We start from the raw sequence: 24,796 nt of genomic DNA, 5'->3' as shown, positions 1-24,796 counted from the left end.
TCAATATTTTTTATAAAAAAATAAAACAAAATTTTGAGTACCATTTCTCTGTGAAGATTTAGCAATTACTTGGCTACTAATTAATAAAATAACCCAAATCAACACTTTCATTACTATTATTATCATTTATCTTGAAAAAACAAATAAATAATTGGCTTTTAATTTATGTTATAGAGCGGGGTATAAATTATCGCCACTCACTTGTTTGTAATAAATTTTAAAAATTAAAATACAATTTATATTATTTTTTTTCGTTAATTTAATTTTGAGTAAAATACCTCATATAGATTCAAAAAAATACTTATCAATTTAGATATATAAATATTTAGACTTAAAATGTCCGCTCCAAAAATCATCTATAATAAGCTGTTATTGTCGAGATTAATATATAAATTTATATAATATTGACGTTGAGATATTTTTTGGTTGCTACTTTGTTTGAGTATATTGACGCAACTGTCTTCAATTATATATAAAAAATAATTTATTAAAACATTCAAAGCTATCTTCACTGACACTTGTACAAATTTATAAAATTAACTTTTGGGAACACTATTTTTATCTAGTCATAAATATAAAAATTATAATAACTAACCAAAAATAAAAAAAATATTTTGTTTTTTTTATCAACATAGTTTTTTTAGTAATATTCAAATTTAAAATTCAAATTCATTTATTTTTATTTTATATATAATATTTTGCAGTAACAATGTATGCATTAAAAAAAACACAGTTATAATAATTATTTATCAACTAGTATAGAGTATTACTCATGTTGAGAGATCTTTAGTAGATCGTTTTGAAGCCATTCGTTTACACCGGCCATTATTCCGGCAGCTAAATCCCCTGTTATGGAATCATCAACAATTATTGTTTCTAACAATTTTGAAATTTTTTCATTCCATTCTTTGGACTCTTTTTCATTATCAAATTGTTGGTTTGTTGAAGCAAACTGTTAATTAGATTATGATTATTAATAATGCTGCATAACAATAATTATTATATAAGCTGCTGTTTTTGAAAATATATTTTTAAAATAATTACTTCAATACTTCCCACTCCAATTTTTAGTTTAAGAGATTTTAATTGAATAGTTCCTAATATTTTAATGCGTGCTTCAACAGAAAGTGTAAAGTCTTTAACAGTTACACTAAAAAATTATAATTACTTATAAACATTATTATTATTATTATTATTATTATTATTATTATTATTCGAGTTAAAAAATATTCCAACATACTTAAAGTGTCCGTTGCCTTTTAAAGGTATATTTTGATAACGAGCTTGAATGTCGTAAAGTCCATCAGAAATTATAGTAGGAAAATGGAATTCAATATCAACTTTTTTTAAAAATATATTGACATTTGATCGCTTAACAACGTAGTATGATAATTGTTCGACAATAAAATCATTAAATTTTCCATTAAATCTGATAACAAATAATAAATTTTCATAAAATTATATTCCCAAAGTTCCATAAATATCTTGAAAAATTATTTTCATAGTAATTTGATAATAATGATAGTTGATACTTTCAATTAAATTTTTTTATTCAAGTGAATTTAAGATTTTATTACGAGTAAATGAATAAATAAATAGATAAAAATACAAACGATAGCTTTTCATCGTCATATTCAACAATTTGCTCATCTGATTTATAAGGATCGAGAATTGGTTCCTTGTTTCTCATCATTTCTCGTAGATCATTTTCAAGATAATTTTTTAATTGATCATTTAAATTTCTTGCAGTTACAAAATTATCTAAAATTAATAAATGAAAAATATTGTAGCCGATTATTGATTAATTTTTATATTCTCAAATTAGAAGAAAAAAAAAATATCACCATTGTGGTTATCAGTTGGTAAACTAATAACTTGGTTGATGACTAACAACATTACACACATAAAAGCCTTCATTGTCTACAAAAGTTAAATAACAAGTCAAATAAAATCCTAGTTCTGCAATAAATAAAAATAATTATTCAGTTTATACTTACTGTTAATAGATTGATGTAAAAAAAAATTCAAAACTGATTTATATAGCAATCGAACATCTATTATATATGTATACTTAACGTGTCTATCGTATTCTGATATGATTTATTCACCGATATTAATATAAACACTCGTAAATATGTATCTTTATCTATATGTAAATATATCAGTATCTCAAAAAATAAAATAAAAAAAAATATTATTTGTTATTTAAATTTTATCTATGTCATATATTTTACGGCGCAATTAATAAAGCTGTTTTTCATTATAATTGACAGGTTTTTTTTTTTTTTTTTTTTTCAGAATCAAACTACACTACATAAAAATCATAAAATAATAGTTAAACGTTGTTAATTTTATAATAATATTATTTATTGTGAGGTAACATAACATGACTACAATATAAATTAATTTCCATATGATATATAAATCAATTAATTATTTTTATAGCTGATCATTAATCAAAACTATTAATTTTTTTGATATGTATGATGACAATGCATCATGGTCTTCTTTTATTATTTTTGGTATCAATTTTGATATTTGTTTACACCATAATATTGTTTGATTGCTATCCAAATAATTGTTGGTGGCTGAAAACTGCAATAACAAAAATATCAAATATTTTATTAATTTTAAGTATCGTCTAACATTAATATTATAACATATATATGTGCATATTTACATCATATGCTCCTAATGACATTTGGGTTGTAAGAGATGTAACATGAAGACCACCCCAAATAGAAACCCATGCTTGAATATACAATTTAAAGTTAGATGCGATTGCTCTAAAAAAATATTAAACAATAAATAAAATGGTTTATTTTTTAAAATAAAGTTATTTTATACATACTTGTATTGTCCTTTTCCACTATACAAATCATTCTGATAAATAAGTTTTAAATCATAAAATCCTTCAGAAGTTATTACAGGAAAATATAAATTAACATCGACTTTTCTTTTCCATAAATTGACATTTGAATATTCAACATCGTACTTTGACAAATTTTCAATATTAAACTCATAAAATGCACCTTCGAAGCTATTGACAACATATATTTATTACTTAATACAATTAATTTAAAACAATGATTCAATTTTTAACTTTTTACTATAGAAATTTAAACTTTGTCAGTCAAAACTCTATTGAAAATTTAGTAAATAAATTAAATTTCAGAAAATATCACCAAGATCTTTTAAATTATAACGAAAAGTTTTCGAAATAATCCAAACATTTTTGTTTTAATTATATCAATCGAAGGAATTAAAATTAATGGAAAATAGATGACAGAAAAAATTTTTTTCTAACATTTTTTTTTATTTATATCCTTTAATTTTAACTCCTTGAATTACTTTAATTTATTATCATCATATTCAAATAATTGTTGTTTATGATAATAAGGATCAAGTACTGGAACACCATTTCTCATTATACTTCTTAAATCATATTCCAAAAATTGCTTAAGATCCTTGTTGTAATTTCGTCGTAGCAACGTGTCTAATAAAAAATAAATAATTTAAATCTATTAATTAAAATCATAAATCAATAATCAATAACAAAGACTTACAATTTTTATTTTCAATTGAAAAACTAAATGTTTGGTTAATAGTAATTAGCACAATACCAAAAATTATGACTTTCATTATTGGTGTTGTAAATTAATAAATAAAACAAAAGTAAATAATTATAGAATCAAAAAAATTGAAAAATAACTTGTTTCTAAAAATTAACGCGCCCACTTATATATATTCTCAACTATTATCTCAAATCTAATATATTTGAATTTCGAATATTTTATCAGTTTATTTAATTTTTAAAGATTATCTCAATCAAACAATCATCGGTATTGTGGTCCTAGTAAGAGAATAGACCTCGGAAATTGCCTCCACTACCGAACATTTATGAACTGCGCGTGCGTACAGAAAAGTTGGAGAACATTTAGCACATAAAACATCTAGAGTGGGAGTAAAAACCGACGACACTCGAAGTCCAATCTCTTGTTGGGATGACAATATCAAATACTTTTAATAAAAAAAAATCTGTTATTATCGAATTACAATAAATTAAAAGATAGTTATGGTATTTTAAATATTTATCTTATCTTTAAAAAAAAAAAAAAATTTTGATCATCGTATTTTTAATCAATAACTAATTTGCCTTAATATTACAATATTTATTGAAATAATTAATAACAATTATATAAAAGAGTGTTAACCAATTTAAATAACTAAGATCAAGTACCGAATATTCATTTCTTAAATATTTCTTGAATAAAAATAAAAGTACAAATATATCAAATTATTTTAATTTCAGCCCGTCAGCATTCCCGCGATTTTTAGTGTCTCACTTGCGCGACAGCAACATCCTACTCTCTTAAAATGAATTAGTGAAATGTGCTGCAGCAGCAGAAACTCTGTCCTGTTCTGATAAAACGACGTATCTCGAGATACGCTGTTTTGTCGTAACAAAGCTAAAAAGGTTTATTTAGTGTCACTTAATAATAGGGTATCATCAAAATTTTACTAATTTAATAAATTATGCCAATAATATTGATCAAATGTGCGTATAAAAGAAATGAAAAAAAACGTATCTTTTTTGCATTGGAAATTTAGTTCTTCGAGTTACAGCGTTTTGTCATAACAATTTCATCTATTTATCAAAATAAGCATTAGTTTCTTACGATACAAAAAACGTATCTCGAGTTACAACGTTTTGTCATAATAGAAATTAATTTTTCTGTTAAATTGTACTCAAATTCTGTTAAAACTTTAAACGCTATTTTCTCGGAACTATAATTTTTTAGATACGTCGTTTTGTCATGACAGGGCAGGCAAATCAGTGAATATTCACTGCATAAACAGTCCCAAGTATACCACTGATTGAATAAGCTATATACTATACTTTGTAGTTATTGTGTCTTTTTGGATGGCCGCAAGTAGTTTCGACTACATGGTCAATCAAATAAATAAATAATTATAATAATATTTAGTTAATAAATAAATTTTATAACAACCAAAGATTTGAATACACACAAAATACATAATCATAGCGATAATTCATTTTTTTTATCTTATCGCTTGCCACAATATATATTTTAGAAAATCAGATATCACTTATTGAATATTATGTAATCCAGTACTTTGTTCTCAAAATTTCTTACTTTAACAATAAAAACATTTATTTATTACATGTCTCTATAATCCTTAATCCATAGTCTCTATAGATCCTCCTATAGGATCTAGGACATTGTTTTTTTTTTGTCACAGTAGAGCTCTAGAGCCTCTAGAGCTTCTTAAATTTATATGATAATATACAACCAGATATAGAACTAACTTGACAATGGTCCGAGTAGTTTCCAACTTGTAAGCCGGTTTTTGATGACTTTAACTCCGATAGGGACTAGTTTCCTGTATTCCTTGAGGCTTACGTTGATACCTAATGTTTTGTTGCCTATAAGAGTAATAATAGTAGTAGTAGAAGTATACTTTAGAAGGTCGTAGGTAGTAAACTTACGTCACTGGAAAATATTAAACGTATATAACTTGTTGTACGTGTATGTTGTCCTAATACAAATGACAACTTTCGACTATATTTTTAAAAGCAAACTATAAAGTGTAATAAATAACACCCAGTACTTGTGAATTTTTTTTCAATTTATGCCCAGATCGTTACATTTTTAATTAAATCTTGAGAATTAAAAAAAAAAAATCTTTAGATTCGCTCTAGTCGTGTTAGACTTTTGTAAAAATTAAATATATAAAATTTCGCGCGAGAAAAATCTGTGCGCGCGTTTTTCAGTGCGCATGCGTATCAACTATGTCAATGGTCGCTTTGTCTCGAGCAATTTTTACATTTTTACTCACTAGAGTTCACTGTTGTCATTTTCAACAATAATAATAGTAATCACTATTGTAATATTATCAACTAGGTATATCTATCATCTGGTTGGTGTGAAATTATTTTGAGGTTTGTTTTAATATTAATTATCAATAAAATAAATAATCGTATCTCTGAACAATAAAATAATTGAATTTTTTAAATTTATTAGGTGACAAAAATGTGGTGGGGAGTTATACCATCGGGGGCCGTAATGGTGATCTGTTTAGCATTACCCCAGTATGCAGCTTGGTATTTTAATCAAGCTGTCTACGGAAATGTAAGTTTTACATGATATTACAACTTGGATTATATTCAATTATATTAATTAATAAATCTAAATATACCGATCATTTTTATGATACTGAAGTTAGCCGACGACCAATAATTTTTGAATTTTTTTTTAAACAATAAATTATTAAAAAAAAAATATTTGACAAAATTGCACCTATAGTTTATTAAATTTTCTACATGTGCATTTTTTTATATTTATTTTTTTTTTTAAATTAAGTCGTTGAAACAAAAATTCGAAAATTTTTAACTGTCTGCTAACTTCAGGATCATATCATTCTTTTTTCTTTTTAAAAAAATTAAACTGTTACGTCATTGGAATTGGGGTAAAAATAGTCAATAATACAATTATTTTTCCAGATGATATTTTTTTTTAATACCTATAATCATACATGATACTGAAGTTAGCCGACGTCTAGTAATTTTCGGATTTTTTTCAAGCGAGAAATAATAAAAAAAAAAAATTTGAAAAAATTGCACTTGTAGTCTTTTAAATTTTCTACATGTGCATATTTTTAGTTTTTTATTTTTCTTGAAATTTAATTGCTAAAAAAAAATCAAAAAATTTTTAATTGTCTGCTACTTTCAGGATCGTAATCATACAATATATAACAAAAAAAACAATAGTATTTTATAAAGTTGGTTTTAATTTATTTAATTAATATTTTTACAGCATTACAGACGTGAATTGGATACACTTTTCCAGAGAACAATGTTTACCAGAGATGGAAGAGTCGGTGGTGCTGCATGGTTGATTAAGGTAGTTATCATTATTATTTTCCAATAGATCATTATCAAATACTTATAAAAAAGTAAAGCTCAATCATGTTTCCGAGTTTTTTTTTACTTTTTTATACTCATTTAAGTATTAAGTATTAATTAATAATTTATTTTTCAGGGATTGGAATCTCTTCCAGATGAATAAGTATTTGTATTAAAATACCAACCACATAGATACATTGTAAATTTAAATAATAATTATTAAAATGTTTAATTGTCTTAAATAAATTATTACGAAATGTATAATTTCGATTAGATGGTAATAAATCTCTAATTAAATACATTTTAATTTATTGCAATTTAATTTACTACAACTCTAAATTATAACTATAAGATATTTAATATTAAATCAATTAAATATATTGAGTAAATCTTTCAAGGTTTTTCCTTTAAGTTTTTCATTAGCCAGATTAATTAATTTTTGAGAAGCTATTGCCGTTATATTGTCATGATAATAAACACTTACTATTTCCGGTAAAACATCTGATATTACTTGACTAAGAATAACCGATGTACTATCGTCATAGAAAATTCCTGTTGCTTTAAACTATCAATCACAACAATAAATATTTGATCGATAATAAATTAATTTATATTTCAACAAAGTAACAAATTAATACTTACGTCTATTTTCTCAAGTGAAATTTTGAGATCAAGAGACTGGATCCGAATACCACCGGTAATTGTAATACTTGTTACAGCGGAAATCGAAATATTCGTTGCAATAAATCTATTGGAAAAATTTTATTATAAAAAAATTAATTAAATAATAAAATTAAGTAAACTTACTTAAACTTTCCTTTACCGTAAAGTGGTACATCTTGAAAAGCAACACCATCCAGTTGATATAAACCACTTGAAATTATTTCTGGTAATGTAATTTTAATTGAAATCCAAGTAGGAAATGGAAATATTTTTAAATTTGAATTTTCAATAATATACGTCGATAATTTTTCAACATCAAAATTATTTAATCTCAAAATAAATCTAAACAGTAAATTTATTTATTTATCTCCACACAATTATAAACTTTAAAAATAAATATATATATTGATGTTATTTACGCAAAAGGTTGACTATCATCATCAATTTTAATAATTTGATTATCGCCAACATAAGGATCAATTACAGGTATTTCTAAATCTTTATCACCATTTCTCATTATTTCACGCAACTTTGTTTCAAGAAAATCGTGAAATTTTTCATCGTGAGTCTTTTCAGTATCTTTCGTTTATAAATTAAAAATACATTTATTGTTTTTTTACTCAAACAAAATAAATTATTTTAAAAAAAACTTACACTGATCCTGAACAAAATAACCAATAACTTGATTGGTGATTAAGATGACCGTGAAAATGACCTTGAAAAATTTAATAACCATTTGAAATGATAGATGCTGTAACATCCCGTATGAATTTATAATTATTTTTTAACATGCGTTATGATTTATGACTTATTATACTCAATATTAAATAATGATATAGAGAATAGAGTGTAGATAGCATAGCAGGACAGAGTTTTAGTAGTGTAATCAGTGTAGTTTGTCGTCAGGTATATATATATATATATATATATATATATCAGTATGTAGTGATTGTTCTTGTCAAGTTTATGTATAACTTATTACATTATACATACTCCTTGTTTTTGTTGTTCTTGTTGTTTCCTAAACTTAATGTCTTATCAAAACTTTTCGACACACGTGGATTAATTTCACTTTAATTTATTTATTAATGAAATATATAAAATTTTTTTAACGTAAAAACAATTTAAAAAGACTCGATAGTTAAATAATTGTTGTTCTGTCTCGGTCTCTGTCTTGAAAAATCTAAAAATTTTTTTGAAATTATTGAAATTTATTTATAATAACCTTTTATGAATAAGAAAAATAGACTGAGCATAATGGGTCAGTTACTCTGATCATATATTTATATAGAGGATAACATTATCGTAACGTAGATTAGTTTACATTTAATTCTTATCGCTATAACTGGTCACTTTATCATCACGTAAAATCTCTACACTCTCAATTTATAATTTTTATTTTTCGTAAAATTATTAAAAAATAAAATAATAATAAATACATTAATTAAAACTGATGAATTTTTTATTTCCTTTTGTGTGTAATATTTTTCCCCGTTTTAATTTTTAATTTTTTTTTTTTTTATTTTCTACTTGAATTACGAACTCTCGTTTCAATTGTTCCTACTTGAAACCTTAAGCACTATTCATGGCAATTCTCATTAAATCTCTTGTAATCTCGACCTATTCAATAGGCCCATTTTTATCTTCCATATAAATTTTTTATATTTAATCTACTGCAGTAATAAATCATGCTCATTTTATTATATTATATTTATTATTCACATTGTCTCAATAAACAAAAATAATAAAAATAAATAAAGTTTGAGTATAATATAAACTAATAACGAAAGTAAATAAGTTAAGATTAATACGTAATCAAGTTAGGGAAAAGTGAAATGGAGGTGATATGTGAAATTCAGAGTAGACTAGAGGAGGATTAAACCAACAAAAAAAATACATGTTGAAAGAAGAAAGCAACAAAATCGAGGGTAGAATAAAGGACGAGATGAAAAAGTTAAGCCCTGAGTATAGTGAGTAAGAAAGAGTAAAAGAAAGAGATTGAAATAAAGCTCCTCATTCCTTTTCATTCCTTCTCATTCCTTCTCAGTCCTCCTCACCCTTATCTCTATTCTCTATATAACTATATATGAATATAGTAATATAGTTGTGGTGGCTGTTGTGGAGCTATCGGAGCTAGGAAAGCTCAGTCTCTCAGTGCGGCCTGAACCGTTAGCCGGCCTACATCGTAAGTGTCCAAGTGTGGCTGTGTTCTTATTATACACTATTTTATCATTTTATTTTATTACACAGACCATTCATTTATATCAAATAATACCTTGTTTAATGTCATTGCATTCACTTTAAAAAAATTTTTTTCATAATTTTCGTTTTTTCGTGTCACTAAATATTAATATTATTATTATAATAATAGTAAATTATTTATCGTTGTAACTATAAAATTATATTAATAATAATCAAGAGATTCCGTCCGTCGAAATTGCTTTTTTTTTATCAGTAACTACTGGATTTACTAACAAGTAGGTATGGTCATTTTCAATCAGACGTAATAATATTTTACTTTTTTTCTTATTATTCTTATTATTATAAATCTAAATTACATTTCAATAAGCATAATTATTATTATTATTTTCTTTTTTATTTATTTATTTGTTTAAATAATAAGTAATTAAACAATTAATTTAATAAAAATTTTTTTTTAATTTAATGATAAAAAATTGTAATTTAATTGGTTTGGATTAGTTTTAAATGTAGATTGTAAAAACATGAAAATTTAGTTCAAGTTGTTTTTTTTTTTTCTCAAGTAATATTTTGAAGATGATAATGAGTGTGAATGTATGAATAAAATTACAATATTTAGCGTTATAAATAATAAATGTAGGTTTATTGTTTTATAAAAATGAAAAAAAAAATAATAATAAAAGAGATTGAATATAAATGCATGCTATAAATTAAAGTTCATTATTCAATTCTGCATTGAGTTGACGCAGTTGAAGTAATAAGAAAATTTGTCAGAGATGGACGTCTAGGAAATATATATTAATTTATATAAAACGCAAATCGACGTTACTATTTATTCCTTTTTTCATTATTAACCATTGATTTTAAAAAATAATACAATTTACCTATAAAAAAATCCATTCACTCATTTTTTTTTTTTCGAAATAAAGTATTTAAAAAAATAGTTAGAATTTAATATTAATTGTCGAATTAAATCTCTAGCTAAATTTGCAATTCTCGTTTCAATTTATGAGACATTTAAATTTTAATAACCAGCGTAATTTATATTTATATAAATGGTTTTTCTTTTTTCTTCATTATAAATGATAAAATTTATTTTACGATTATAATAAATAATAATTATAAAATAAAATAGTTATAAAACTTGAGTAAAAGTTTTCGTCACGTATAAAATAATTGACTCACGTGGGTACTTAAAAAGTGTACACTCAAGAGGCCCTCAACTCTCTTGGTCTCTTCTCTTCTCTTATATTACTTTTTATACATTTTTCTCTTATTTTCATTCTTCTTGGCTCCATTATCCACAAAATTAAGTGAAGCAGGAAGTACCCGTATACAAGTATACAAATATACAAGTATACCACAACTCGTAGATATATGTATATGAGCCACTACATACAAGTACTCTACTCACTACTCTAAAACTTAACTCTCAGTTGACCCATAGAAACTCGTTAACTACTGACTATCCTCCTTCAATAATTCATAATAGTATTTTATCCAGGAAATCAAACACTTCCTATTCACACCGACAAAATAATTCTCCTCACAAATTAAAAATTACAAATAATAAATATCAATTTAAATTTTACATTTAAAATAAACGAAATAAAGCAAATAAAATGCTAACTTTATTTGTGTATAAATTTTTTTATTTCAAAATGCCAAAACCAATGGCACTCTTGTGAAAAATATACAATATGACATAACATGAAATTTAGTTGTTTGTACGTATACTCTCTCGACTGTAAAATGAAATAAAATAACAAAGAGACAAAGCGAAATATAATAAAACGACATACATATACATATATAACTAAATGAGAAAGACCAACTTCAATATATATGAAATACAATAGAATTGTTGGGCAAGTTGCCAAAAATATCCTCTGACCTTTCTAGACTTTTCAGTCATCAGACTGTACACTTTTTTTTTTTTTTTTTTTTAAACCAGTTCTCGACTGCTACTGCTCGACTACTCGAATAGTCCTTTCCAATGACACCTGGATCTGCAGTTTAATCCTCTTTACAACTGAATCATTGTAAATCTATACACGCCCTTGATTGTAAATTCTACAATCAATTGACCACTTTGACTATCTTTTATTTTTTATTATCATCATTATTTTTTGAATCCATACAAAAAGAGCCCCGAAAAGTATTTAGTTTGATTTATAAAAAGATACTTATCAAATGAAAATAAAACAAGGACAATCGATTAAAACAGAAATAATTTAACGATGTCTCTGAGCATATAAATACATAAAATAATAAAAAAAAAATATATATATATATATATATTATGTCTTGATGTATGTGTAAAATGTTAACGAATTTCATTATCGCCGAATCGATTACTCAAAGAGCGAGCGTACACAAAAGGGGAATGAAAAGGAGGAAAAAAAAAAAAAAAAAAACATTTTCCACTCACTTTTTCTCTCAGGATCGGACTCTTGGTCTCGGAGTAGCAGCAGCAGCAGCAGCCGAAGCAGCATCCAGCTTTTATGCTTTCTCATCTCTTGCTTTCCATCCATCCATCCATCCATCCATCCATCCATCTATCTGATATGTTTTATCTTTCTCTGGCGCGCAACCCAGCAGCTTTCCCGTAGTACAACATCGTCGTCGTCGTCGTAGCCGTCGTCGGGGTCAATCGATACTAGAGTGTAGGCTTTAGAGAATTTCGTCGTTGCGCCTCTTTCTACATCCACTCCATCCCTTCCTCTCTTTTATTTTTTTTATCTCTATAAAACAGATCACATCACACATACACACACACTCACATGCATATACCCGCGTATATATTTCACCATTAGTTTAATTTTATTTTCTTCAACTTTTTATTGCTTTTTACTTACCTCTATCTCTCTCGCTCTCTTTGCCTTTTTTATCTCATCACTTTTTCTATCTCTTGTTAGTTTAATTACAATTGAATCTGATTCGTTAACACGAATCGAACAAGAAGAAAAAAAAGATCCACAAGTTAATTCAATCGTTAAATTAAATTGTTTTTTACATTTACTTTTTTTTTTATTTGGATAAGAATTTACAATTTTTTTTTTGGTAATTTGGGAAAATTTGATGCATTGACCTTTACGAGTGACTTTGTACAATTCATAGCTACTAGGTAATTCCGTGACTAAGTACACAAGCAAACGCAGCAGAGTTTGCTAGTAGTACAGTTTACATTATGTATCAGAGCGGCTAAAGCAGAACCATGCACAAGCAGAGGCAATAGAAGCTACTGGTACTATTGCTGATGCTGATGCTGATGCTGATGCTAATGCTGATGGTATTGCTTCTAGTGGTGGTGCAATAGAAGCGGAAATTGTTGCTGTATCAGTAGCAGCAATATAACAGCAGTAGTTGTATTGAGTCTCTTTGTACGTTAGGGTCAATCGTTGGAACATGTCTCTAGGCGTACCACAAATGTGTACACATTTGATGCCGCATTGCTGCATCAACCAGTTACAGAGTTACATTATCTGCGATGAGGTTATTCTGTATTTAATCATTTGACTTGAATCAGCTTCAAAGTTAAAAAAAAAAACATTTTTGTTTTACATAAGCCTTTGGCTGCTGCATATCTACAACATTGCTAATCTATTTTTACAGACATTTTTTTATTTTATTAGAAATTTATCCGATTACACAGTACTTGGGTATCATAACTTACTTATGTTACATATACGCTCTTGAATTTTTATGGTATAGAAATACGTATTATTGTCACTTTTTTTTTTCTTTTTTTTTTTATGCCACAGCATTTTATTCTCCACTCTTTGACGTTTCGATTGAACAACAAAAATCGATAAAAAAATTATGCCCTAGATCGTGAGATACGAGATACCGAGTTCAAGTCAGACTTTAACATTTTTATGAAGCTAAAATTTTTTTATGACTTTATTATGTATGCCATTTTACTCTCCACTTTTTGACGTATCGATGTAAAAAAAAAAAATATGAAAAACGATCTTATAGGTTGCGAAATATATGATTTTAAAATACTGGGTTAGTATAAACCCGGTATATTTAAAATGTCTTTTAAGTTTAAATCCATAATCTTAAGAGTTGGTTAAATTCTCAAGAGACTTGTTTAAGTAAACGTTAAAGTCCATCAGCACCTTTTCCTTTTCATTTGTTTTTATCTATTTGAATTGAAGGGTATTTTAAAAAAATACAAGCTTTAAAACCTTTAAAAGAAAGCTTATTTCATAGTGGAGGTGTAGGCGTAGACAAAACAGAAATAAAACCCAGAGTTAAATAGAATCGTATAAACTTTTCTCAGTGGGGTAATAGGTCTCGGTGTCTGGTACCAGTGCACGTTAACGCGCCAAATACTGCATCCTCCTTCTCTATCACCTCCGCCTTCTCTTCTACACTTGTACTTCTATTCTACTTCTTATCACATGTATACACACTCCTTCTAAGACTACTTGCAGAGAAAGAAGAAAAAGAAGAAAAAAAATAAAAAAAAAAAAACAGTAGCGCCACCATACGGATGAACTCGTGCAACCAAATCGACTTTGTATTCATTCAATTCACGGGCTCTTTATATGCCCAAATGTACGCAATGCGCCTCTTCGTAATTTCTTTGCCCTCTTTTCATTTATTACATTTTTAACATTCTCTCATTTGCATATAAACAAGCGATATATTATTACTATTATTATTATTATTATTATAAAAAAAATTTATTCATAATAAATATAGCGTGATGGTTGGTCAAAAGCAGCCAATTTAGTAGTTAATAGTGATTTATTTTGTTAGGAAGTATTAGGGCAGTTAATTATATAAATTTAAAATCCGACTTGCGGTAACACTTGGCCTACGTCCCACAAATTTAGTATTGCAGTATACGTTATCTCTATATATTATCATTATCATTATCATCATCATCATCATCATCATCGTAGTCAATGATGTAATGGTGAGTGACCCAATAAAAAATATAAATATATATATATTATTGGCAAAGTGGTAGTATGAAGAGAGTACATATTACCAAGTGTAGTCTAGTGCAGTACAGTGCGGAGTCTATTTGAGGTCTGCGGTATGAAACAGGAAGGAAATGGGCGAATAATGGCACTAAGGAGTGCAGTAGAGTAGGGAGCTATTCCAAGCCCATTCTCGTTATCAACGATGACCATCGTTACTGCACGGGCCTCTATATATTTATATATATATATAAACATATACATATACACCAATATAGATTACACATCTATAATCTCTTGGCATCATACACTTTATATGTACACGAGCAGAGAGCTGTCATAAAATTTCAATGGTCACTCGATTACCATCGAGTGGACGCTACGTTTCATCTACAGATTATTCGGATTTTACGATAATGTTTAGCTCTCTTCTTTTTTCTTTTCTTTAAATTTTATCATTTATTTTGTTAAAAATCGTGATTTACAATGTTATTATTGTTCGAGACAAGTACACATGCAGTAGTAAAATAAAAATAATTTATTATTATTAATCGTGGTTATATTGTTATTGCAGATAACAATATAGTTTTAGATTAATTTATTAGGTACAAGCTGAATTTTATTACGACGAAAAATTCAACCTTGACCGATTGAGAAGATATGGGCCTGTCATAATTCCGAGCGATATTGCTCTCGCGTGATATGTTACTTCCAACAATCAAACTAAAAAAGTTTCATTTTCTTTATTCTTTTTTTTTTTTATTCTCTTCTTTTTTCATCAGTCGTTAATTATATGACCTCTAATTTTATTATTGTTATTAATGTTGCCCTGATATTTAGTCAAATTTTGTTATTAAAGTGTCTTGTTATCAAAATAAGATACGTGTACTCAGACAGAAAATAAATCTGCGATAAAAAAAAAAAAGCTGTTTGTTAAAAGTTAATGTCAAGACTTGTGTTTTTTTTTCTTTTTTTTTCCGATGAAAAAAAAAGGATATCAGATGTTTTATGACACTTTGATGTTGTGCGATTAGCATTTAAAAAGCATCCAGGTCTACAACATAGTATAGGGGTGGATATATATATATATATATATATGTATGAAATGAGTGAGTTAGTAAAGTAAAGAGTGTTTGTGCTGTGAAGATAGTTGAAGAGGGATTGAAAAGTATAGAGTAGAGAGCAGCAGAGAGTAGACAGAGTGTGTAGAGTTTATAGAGTTTATAGAGTAAACGGATGGGGTCTCGAGCGGGGTGTTGAGGTGTTGAGGAAAACTGTACAGGGGTTGCCTACTGGGGAATATGTATATCTATTCAAGTATGTATATATCGTAAAGAGTTATGGATAGCCTAGGAGCACGCTAATCCAGTGACACCTCTAGGTCACTCGTTACACCGAACTCGTCGGGGGTTGGTTGTACTAGAGGTACTAGAGGACGGAGGAAAGAGGATTGGTTCTCGTAACGGGCCACTATCGCATGCTCGCGTGATTCCTACACATATCGCCTCAACTCAACGTCGTTGTTCAATCTATATATCCACATATATATTAGATATGTGTATATGCTTATAGTTTAAGTATACATACATATACATGTAAATTAATCGCAAAGGCAAATAAAGCGGATAGGAATACCATCTTTCTGCTCGGATATTTCATTTTTTTTTATTCATAATATACATAATATGCATTACAGATACTGTTTTATAAACAACTTATAGTTTCTATCGGTTTTTTAAGTAATTTAAAGTACTTATAACAAAAATATAAGAATATGTTGTTTCAGAAAAACAAACAATGATTGAGAATCCGGTGATGTAGCTGATGGGACGTATAATTGGATGATAAATCCCTTTTTCCCGCAACAGACAGCAATTGTTATTGCCAGAGTGATTTGGTCATTGATAATTCAAAGCCATCATCACCATCCCCGTGTCAACGGATTGGGACGTCTGGGCGTCCTCATCGACGTGAGGTAAATAACGCTTAATAATTAACAACATACTTAAATAAAAGTTGGTTATACAACGCAGCTATAGTATATTCATATATATATGTTATGTACTGTGGTAATTACTTTTTTGTTTAAATGTTTGTTTGAAAGACGTTAAAGATAAAGTTTGTTAGTGAGAAGGAGGCTGACTAATTAGTTATTTAACAGTAATTTGGTGAGATACACTGTAGAAAGAGAAAGAGAATAAGAGAAAAGAACGATTAACTTGCGTCAGCTGTTAATAATAGTTTAAGTATATAGTAGGGAAATTGTCGGGAAGGCGATCGAGAACAATTGTAACATAGACTACTGGTGGTACTGCAAGATTACAGGAATTAATTAGTTTGAACAAATGCCAGGTGAAATTGATTGGTGTGGCCTTGCCCCTCTTTAGTGATAGCTTGTCAGATACACGGGGCATATAGTTTCCGTTAACTTATTGTATATATATATATATATATATATATATCTAAATTTGAAACAATGCTGGTTCTGGTGCCTACTGTATTATAGAGTACGACTATAAATTGCTACCTAGTATGGCCTATATCCGGAACAATTGACTATTGTTTAATATATCTATAGATACTTGTATAATAATGTTTAGCACCCTATTCTGTTTTGTATTATATTTTCAGGCGTCAAGGGGAGCTAAGGAGAGGAGTGGCGCGAGGACGATGGCAATGACGAGAGGTCGAAGCGCCCTCCTTAATATAGAAACACTGGTTGTATTAACGGTGATTGTTGCTTCGACGCTTGACTTGGGCGCGAGGGCATCACCCTCACACAGAAGTCGCCATCATGCAGACTTTTCGCATGAAGAACTTGGTCAGCAGCAACACGAATATGACCAACAGCAATATGAGCAGCAGCATCATCATCATCAACAACAACAACAACAGCAGCAGCAAACGAAAAGTAGTCTCAAGATGACTACTCACCAGCTCGAGGATCTCGGGGCAGCCAGGGCAGAGGCGTTTACCAGTCCCGGCGATGACTCACTTATTATACAAACGAGAAAAGGCCGGGTCAAAGGTATCACTCAGACTGCTGCTAGTGGCAAAAAGGTTGATGCCTGGTATGGCATTCCTTACGCTCAAAAGCCCCTTGGGACGCTGAGGTTTCGGCACCCAAGGCCGCCCGAGCAATGGGATGGCATACTGAACGCCACACAGCTGCCCAATAGCTGCGTCCAGATCCTCGACACTGTTTTTGGAGACTTTGTTGGTGCTACCATGTGGAATCCAAACACCCAGCTAAATGAGGACTGCCTCTACGTAAACGTTGTGGTACCACATCCCAGGCCAACGAATGCCGCCGTCATGGTATGGATATTTGGTGGTGAGTTGGTGATGATTCAATTATATGAATCCGCGTATTAAGCGCTCATCGTTAGCGCATCTCGATACGATCTCGTTTGCAGCAGCCACGCGTATACGCGTTGGCACGCGTTTGCTCCAGGTGGCTTTTACTCCGGTTCCGCCACATTAGACGTCTACGATCCCAAGACACTTGTTTCCGAGGAAAACGTCATTCTGGTCTCCATGCAGTATCGAGTTGCCAGCTTGGGATTTTTGTATTTTGGCACCGCTGATGTACCAGGTAACGCTGGGCTCTTTGATCAGATGATGGCGCTCCAGTGGGTCAGGGACAACATCGCAGCATTTGGTGGTAATCCAGATAATGTTACGCTCTTTGGCGAGAGCGCAGGCGCTGTATCTGTTTCAATGCACTTACTTTCACCACTTTCCAGGTATCTGTCTATAATATTCATTCTACATCATTATTTATTATTTTTCAGTAATCATTTTTTTTTTTTTTTTTCGTTTTTTTTCGAATAATATCTATTATTAATATTAGCCTGACCATCGTGCTTTCTTTATAATGCAACAAAATCTGCCAAGATTTATTCTATTAAAAATAAATAAATCGAAAAAATCAAAGTATTGATTACGGTTTTAACCTGATTAATTATCATATTATACATCATAAATAAGTTCTGTCAGGAGAAAAAAAAACTCTCCAGTCACTGTCGATTCATTCATATGGCATTTTTATAAAAAAAAAAAAAAAAGAAAAGAAAAATCATTATTTTTCAATAAAAAAGACTAATGATATTTATATTTCCCACAAAATATATGTATGTATATAGTAAAAATGAAATTTAATTTAAATTGTACATGCAGCCTGTCAAAAAATATTATTGTTATTGTATTAAATCACTTTATGACTATTATTAATGCACAGATAAGCCAGCCGGAGGTAATCAGAGTTGAGAGTTGACATATATTTTACATATAAATAAACTCGAAATTTTTCAAAAGTATATATTGAAACGAATTTTATAAAAAAAAAAACTTAATATTGTGATTATTATTGAAATAATAGGCACCTCTTCAATCAAGCAATTATGCAGTCAGGTTCACCAACAGCTCCCTGGGCAATAATATCCCGTGAGGAGTCTATTGTACGGGGGCTACGATTAGCTGAAGCAGTAGGGTGTCCTCATGATCGTTATAATTTACGTGCTGTAATTGACTGTCTTGTAACGATTGATCCTCTGGATCTGGTAAATAACGAATGGGGTACACTTGGTATCTGTGAATTTCCATTTGTACCAGTAATTGACGGGGCATTTCTTGACGAAACACCACAGCAGTCACTTGCCACGGCATCATTCAAAAAAGCAAATATTCTTATGGGGTCAAATACAGAGGAAGGATTTTATTTTATAATTTACTATTTAACGGAATTATTCCGTATTGACGGTACTGAAGATGTTAAAGTATCACGGGAAGAATTTATTAGAGCTGTAACGGAACTAAATCCTTATGTTAATCAAATAGCCAGACATGCAATCATATATGAATATACCGATTGGTTAAATCCAGATGACCCAAATGCGAATCGTAATGCCATTGACAAGATCGTTGGAGACTATCAATTTACATGCAATGTTAATGAATTTGCAGCACGATACGCTGAAACTGGCAATTCCGTTTATATGTATTACTATAAACACAGATCGGTTAATAATCCTTGGCCAAGGTGGACAGGTGTAATGCATGCCGATGAAATAAGTTATATTTTTGGTGAACCTTTGGATCCTAACAAGGGATATACTAATCAAGAAATTACTCTTTCAAAAAGAATGATGCGTTATTGGGCTAATTTTGCTAAAACTGGGTAAATATTTTATATTATTATTTATTTTATAACAAATTCGTTTAATCTTAACTAAATGACGAATAAATCAACAGAGATCCAAATATGGGAGATGATGGCTCGTGGACGGAGGCATTCTGGCCACAGCATACGGCAAAAAATCAAGAGTATCTAACTCTCGATACAAATACAACAGATGTTGGTCAGGGTATTAGAACACGACAGTGTGCATTTTGGAAAAAATATTTACCACAGCTTATTTCCGCCACTTGTAAGTTTATTTATATAAAATTTAAAAAATTTTTTATCTAATATAATTCGATATTTCGATATCTCTCTTTACTCTCACCGACCGCGGGTGTCACTTAATATTACAGCCTCAAAGAGACAATCGATCTTGTTAATTGTCACGTAATTGCCAAGCGCACTCAGTGGTTTCCGGTCAATGCGGAATATGGCTTAATGCCAAAACGTACATCTATAAATCGTTTTTGGCAGCTGATGTGAATTCGTTATCGCATCTACATTCGATTGAGATAATGGCCCCAGTACATGTATTTTAGCATTAAACTTGAGCTGACAATAATTTTTTTCTATTATTTTTTATTGTTCTTATAAAAGCGAAAAAATGAAATGAGCCTAACAAAATTTATTCCGTTAACTAAAAAGAATCTAAAAACTTTTTTCAAGAGCACCTCATATATATTTATCCACATGTAGCAGGTAAAGAAAAAAAAAATATATATATATATAAAATAATCGTTTGTATGTTAGAGAAAAAAATCATCTTAAGATTGGTGAGTTTGAGGGCACTCGAGGGGACTAGATTCACCGGAGAAAGAAAGACACTAGATGTTATAATAAAGCAAGAAATATATATATCTGTAGATAGAAATATAGTAGGGAAAAGCGGGATTGTGGGACGGGTAGTACGACGTGCAAAGCAACGATAGGGAGTGTGGGAGACTCTACCCGGTATGGATCGATGCCACCGCATCGGCGGGTCGCGCACACCCAAACGCCTGGTTCACCTCTCTTTTCCCGACGTTGACGTCGACGTCTACGTCCTGGCGGGCTGCTGTTGCTGTTGCTGCTGTTGCTGCTTTCTCCACCCTCTCCTCTTTTTCCTTCCCCTTAGCACTGCCCTCCTTCATTTTCCTTCATCATCAGTAGTTTGGCTGTATAACTGAGGGAAAAATAGGAATAGGTTTATAGTATATCCTGATGCCGCACTGCTGGCCAGTCTTAAACCAAACTAGGACCGGGTCAAATTAATGCGCCACGCGTGTCTCCTCATCACATAAATCAAACTATTTTTATAGATATGTATATATGTATATCCTTAATATTTTCCCAGTTAACTACCAACCTTTCGGGTCTTTCGGGTTTTCTCTTCCGTTCATGGTAATAACAACTCTGCCTGCTGCTATAATAATATTTATTTATTATGCGTTTAATGGCACGCCATAACCTACTTTTTAAATGAATAGTATATTTTACTGGTACCTACTTTGACTTGTGGTTCTTCTTTAAACTATATATATATATAGTGTTAAATAGCATTTATATGGCCTGAAGAATAAAAGTTGTTATTACAATTCGCGAGAATACGAGTATAGAGTATTATATAGAGCATTGAGAGGTAAAAAGATCCCTTGGGAGTAATAGTATCAACTATCATTTTATATTATATGTCTCACGGGTATAAAAATATATCTATAAAACCGGTGTATTATGATGTATGATATGTACATATATAGATATAGATGGAAATGGAAAAAAATATGACACGCGAGATGATGGTTTAGATTACGACGTAGCCTAAAAATCACAGTTATGAGTTATCTATATAGATATATAGATATAGATGCATAATGAATAAATTTTAATCAAGAACAATTGTCTGGTTGGTTTATTATAGCTAAACTGGAGATGTCATCGAAAGAGACGTGCAGCGGTAGTACGTCGGGCACGGACACTGTTTTAACGCTATGTCTGGCAATGACGAGTCTCTTAGTGTTCTCCGGACTGCCCATCACCAGCATACCTGCTCGAGGCTACGTCTAGTCACTTAGAAAAAAATTTAATTATACATTAACTCTAAGATATCCCTAGATATCACATTTTCTAATAGTTATTGATACTCTGACTTTTTTTTTATTTTTTATTAGAAAGAGTAAATTTTATTTAGATTTACTTTGGAGATGTTATTACATATAAGTGCTACGTAAAATTTTTCGTCACTATATACTAACCCACGGTATGTATATTTACACCGAGTTTATTCTCGCTTCACGAATTGCGGATTAAGTGACTGTCGATTTGATTTTTACGCTCGATTGCCAATCGATCTGCAACTCGTTACACAATCGCAGACATATCAATCTTTACGTAAAATGCTATATAGTAGATATATATTATAGACTTATATAATATATCTGTACGTACATACATAAATACGATACACAAAATTAAAAAAGATTATTGTGTACAATGATTAGATTTTAATCTTGTTAGTTTTTTTTTTTAATTCTTTTTTATTACATTTAATTATACGATTTTTATCCGATTAATACAAAAATTAAATAAAGTTTATTCTTGAATAAAAATCTTTCTGCTAATTAAAAAAAAAAAAAAAATATGAAAGAAAATAATACAATCGTTTGTGAATTTTTTTAAATGCTAAAAAGATTTTCATTTTATTTATTTATTTTTTTTTTTTTATTTTTCGTGGTACATTTAATATACAAGTGTTTCTTTGTATCACACAATTTTCCCTATTCTTGTGTATGTATATATGTATGTATGTATGTATATATAAGTTTGTATGTAAGTGTATGTATGTATGATAAGTGTCTGTACAGGCGACAGACAAAAAATTCCTGCATGAAAGAAAACACAGATAGACAAAGAACTAAAGGGGAGTAAAAAGAGAAGCAACAAGAAAGAAAAAAAAATTGAGAGTTATATATACATATATAATAATGAAAAAAAAAAAAAATATATATATATATATAAAGAAAAGAATGAAAGAAATGACTGAATACATTCTTCCCTGAAGCTAGACGAGACAATTGCACAGAACTAAAGCACTAAAAATTTGAGAAATGAAAAAAAAATGAAAATAAAAGTTGAGAATATCAAGTGGAAAAAAAAATAACGTACTAATGATAGAGATGAGATTGAAAGAGACAGAGTGGCGTGTAAAAGTGGTTAAATGAGTGTGAGAAAATAAATATATATACATATATATGAAAACCGAGCAAAATGAAAATAAAAATCTTAAAAAAATAAATAACTTTAAATATTTAAAGACAAATGATTATTATTATTATTATTAATTAATATACAAAGAAAAGAATATGATGAATTAAGATTAATTATTTAATCAATTTCATTATTAAATGAAAGCCTACTAGTAAGCTTTATACTATTTATATGTAAAAAAATTAAACAAATAATATAAAAATACAAACAAATCGATCATTTAATAATTATAATAATAATAATAATAATAATAATAATAATAATAATAATAATAATAATAATAATAATAATAATACTTGATAATATGATAATATATGAGTACATGAGAGGATGCTAAAAAATTTTAAACTTTATTAATATCGATGATAATAATAATAATAATAATATTTAATATCTAATAATACTTAACAACGATAATAATATTTATTGATTGTAACGAAAATAATTATTAATATTAAAAAATACTTCCGAGGAGCGATAAAATATAAAAATATAAAAAAAGAAAAAAAAAAAACTAATAATAATAGTTTTAAAAAAAGGCATTTATTAAAAATATGAATAATAATAAATGATATTTTGTATTAAATACTATAATCATTTATTAATTATTACTTGTTCTTTTTTTTATTACGCAATAAACTGGTTGAATTTCTGAATTCAAAATTGGCAAATAAAAAGTTTAAATACTTATCGTGAGTTATTTTATGAATTTATCATTAATACAGAATTAATAAAGCATATCTAACTGTCTGAGTAATATTATATTAATAAAATAAATATATTTATAAATAAAAAGTAAACTTGAATTTAAAATAATATAATTTGAATGTGTCAGTCCTAAAATAGATCTATTCTACTTAAATTATTTGAATTTTTAATAAATGCTACCAAAGAGTTACGAGATATTACTTATTTGCAATTACGTATATTATTTTATATTTAGAGTAAAACAATTATTAAATATAACAGAATGCGTGTGAATGTTAATGATAATTAAATATAAAAATTTTAAAAATGAATTTAGATAACAGATTGATTTTTGATTGCACTATAAACTTGTGACAGTTATGCGCTGCCTTAAAATTAATTAACATAATAATTATAAATTTACATTTAGAAATCAAATTTTTGAACTAACCCAATTATTGTTGGAAATAAAAAATATTTCAAGTTAATTTATATAATTTAAAATACTACATATCGAATCAATTTTTTTACTTTTTTTTTTTTTTAATCGGAGATATTTTAAGATATTTTATCAGATAAATTTTTTTAGAGATATTTTATTGTAGTTTATCCAGGCCTCGATGATAAGGAAAAAAATATAATAATAAAATAAAATAAATAAATAAAAGAATAATGAGTGAGGAAAAGATAAAAAAAAAAAATCTGGAACATTTCCAAGCGGCCGTACCGTATCCTATTGATTTTTATTTCACATCCTGGGGTGATACTAGTTATAGTGACCGAGTAATATAAAGCCAGTGCTGGCAATAACAAGTGAAGCATCGAGTTATAAGTCTGCCGCAAATGAGAAAAATAAAGATCCTGGATTTCACTATCTCGTTATATCCAACTATTTTACGTTTTATTACTTTTTTTTTTTTTTTTTTTCTTTTCATGTCTTATCGGAAAAGCATGAAT

The 24,796-nt window shown here is 28.5% G+C and overlaps 4 protein-coding genes and 1 long non-coding RNA gene across 8 annotated transcripts; 1 reads left to right on the top strand and 4 right to left on the bottom strand.

Moving 5' to 3' along the window:
• Positions 1-652: 652 nt before the first annotated feature.
• Positions 653-2,094, bottom strand: LOC130671284 (uncharacterized). Its single transcript, XM_057475076.1, has 6 exons — positions 1,998-2,094; positions 1,845-1,920; positions 1,614-1,761; positions 1,241-1,429; positions 1,045-1,150; positions 653-952 (listed from the first exon to the last, which is right to left on the bottom strand). Exons 2-6 carry the CDS (start codon positions 1,915-1,917, stop codon positions 767-769), a joined length of 702 nt encoding a protein of 233 aa, XP_057331059.1. The 5' UTR covers positions 1,918-1,920; positions 1,998-2,094; the 3' UTR covers positions 653-766.
• A 261-nt stretch (positions 2,095-2,355) lies between these two features.
• LOC130671608 (uncharacterized) lies at positions 2,356-4,025 on the bottom strand. The gene is made up of 5 exons (XM_057475610.1): positions 3,567-4,025; positions 3,352-3,496; positions 2,852-3,040; positions 2,681-2,786; positions 2,356-2,595 (listed from the first exon to the last, which is right to left on the bottom strand). Exons 1-5 carry the CDS (start codon positions 3,640-3,642, stop codon positions 2,440-2,442), a joined length of 672 nt encoding a protein of 223 aa, XP_057331593.1. The 5' UTR covers positions 3,643-4,025; the 3' UTR covers positions 2,356-2,439.
• A 2,761-nt stretch (positions 4,026-6,786) lies between these two features.
• Positions 6,787-8,837, bottom strand: LOC130671607 (uncharacterized). Of its 2 annotated transcripts, none has more exons than XM_057475609.1 (6): positions 8,817-8,837; positions 8,246-8,342; positions 8,011-8,170; positions 7,736-7,933; positions 7,571-7,676; positions 6,787-7,493 (listed from the first exon to the last, which is right to left on the bottom strand). In XM_057475609.1, the coding sequence occupies exons 2-6, from the start codon at positions 8,325-8,327 to the stop codon at positions 7,296-7,298; spliced, it is 744 nt and encodes a 247-aa protein (XP_057331592.1). In that variant the 5' UTR covers positions 8,328-8,342; positions 8,817-8,837; the 3' UTR covers positions 6,787-7,295. The 2 variants fall into 2 exon arrangements, with proteins under 2 accessions (XP_057331592.1, XP_057331591.1); XM_057475608.1 differs by lacking the exon at positions 8,817-8,837 and adding an exon at positions 8,585-8,806.
• Positions 8,838-9,663: 826 nt separating this feature from the next.
• Positions 9,664-23,407, top strand: LOC130671606 (acetylcholinesterase-like). Of its 3 annotated transcripts, none has more exons than XM_057475606.1 (7): positions 9,664-9,776; positions 16,514-16,702; positions 17,359-18,061; positions 18,182-18,473; positions 19,109-19,906; positions 19,981-20,156; positions 21,807-23,407. In XM_057475606.1, exons 3-7 carry the CDS (start codon positions 17,398-17,400, stop codon positions 21,950-21,952), a joined length of 2,076 nt encoding a protein of 691 aa, XP_057331589.1. In that variant the 5' UTR covers positions 9,664-9,776; positions 16,514-16,702; positions 17,359-17,397; the 3' UTR covers positions 21,953-23,407. The 3 variants fall into 3 exon arrangements, with proteins under 3 accessions (XP_057331589.1, XP_057331588.1, XP_057331587.1); XM_057475605.1 differs by having other exon boundaries at positions 9,735-10,068; XM_057475604.1 differs by having other exon boundaries at positions 9,735-10,072.
• Positions 20,134-21,810, bottom strand: LOC130671609 (uncharacterized). Its single transcript, XR_008990537.1, has 3 exons — positions 21,396-21,810; positions 21,255-21,311; positions 20,134-21,071 (listed from the first exon to the last, which is right to left on the bottom strand). It is a non-coding gene; the product is annotated as an uncharacterized LOC130671609 (long non-coding RNA).
• Positions 23,408-24,796: the final 1,389 nt, after the last annotated feature.

The sequence above is a fragment of the Microplitis mediator genome, chromosome 7 (assembly GCF_029852145.1).
Source record: "Microplitis mediator isolate UGA2020A chromosome 7, iyMicMedi2.1, whole genome shotgun sequence".
Taxonomy (NCBI): domain Eukaryota; kingdom Metazoa; phylum Arthropoda; class Insecta; order Hymenoptera; family Braconidae; genus Microplitis; species Microplitis mediator.
This window is presented reverse-complemented; position numbering and strand designations above follow the sequence as displayed.

Bases quoted from the DNA above. Each gene is read 5' to 3' on its own strand.
- LOC130671284 (XM_057475076.1), bottom strand. From the start codon at position 1,917: ATGAAGGCTTTTATGTGTGTAATGTTGTTAGTCATCAACCAAGTTATT. The intron at 1,430-1,613 runs GTTTGTATTTTT...ATTTGTTATCAG, and splicing joins TATGACGATGAAAAGCTATC to ATTTAATGGAAAATTTAATG. The intron at 953-1,044 runs GTAATTATTTTA...TCTAATTAACAG, and splicing joins TTGGAGTGGGAAGTATTGAA to TTTGCTTCAACAAACCAACA.
- LOC130671608 (XM_057475610.1), bottom strand. From the start codon at position 3,642: ATGAAAGTCATAATTTTTGGTATTGTGCTAATTACTATTAACCAAACA. The intron at 3,497-3,566 runs GTAAGTCTTTGT...ATTTTTTATTAG, and splicing joins TTCAATTGAAAATAAAAATT to ACACGTTGCTACGACGAAAT. The intron at 3,041-3,351 runs GTAATTCAAGGA...TGTTGTCAATAG, and splicing joins TATGATGATAATAAATTAAA to CTTCGAAGGTGCATTTTATG.
- LOC130671607 (XM_057475609.1), bottom strand. From the start codon at position 8,327: ATGGTTATTAAATTTTTCAAGGTCATTTTCACGGTCATCTTAATCACC. The intron at 7,934-8,010 runs GTAAATAACATC...TTTACTGTTTAG, and splicing joins GATGATAGTCAACCTTTTGC to ATTTATTTTGAGATTAAATA. The intron at 7,494-7,570 runs GTAAGTATTAAT...TGTGATTGATAG, and splicing joins TTTCACTTGAGAAAATAGAC to TTTAAAGCAACAGGAATTTT.
- LOC130671606 (XM_057475606.1), top strand. From the start codon at position 17,398: ATGGCAATGACGAGAGGTCGAAGCGCCCTCCTTAATATAGAAACACTG. The intron at 18,474-19,108 runs GTATCTGTCTAT...TTGAAATAATAG, and splicing joins TTACTTTCACCACTTTCCAG to GCACCTCTTCAATCAAGCAA. The intron at 20,157-21,806 runs GTAAGTTTATTT...GGTTTATTATAG, and splicing joins ACAGCTTATTTCCGCCACTT to CTAAACTGGAGATGTCATCG.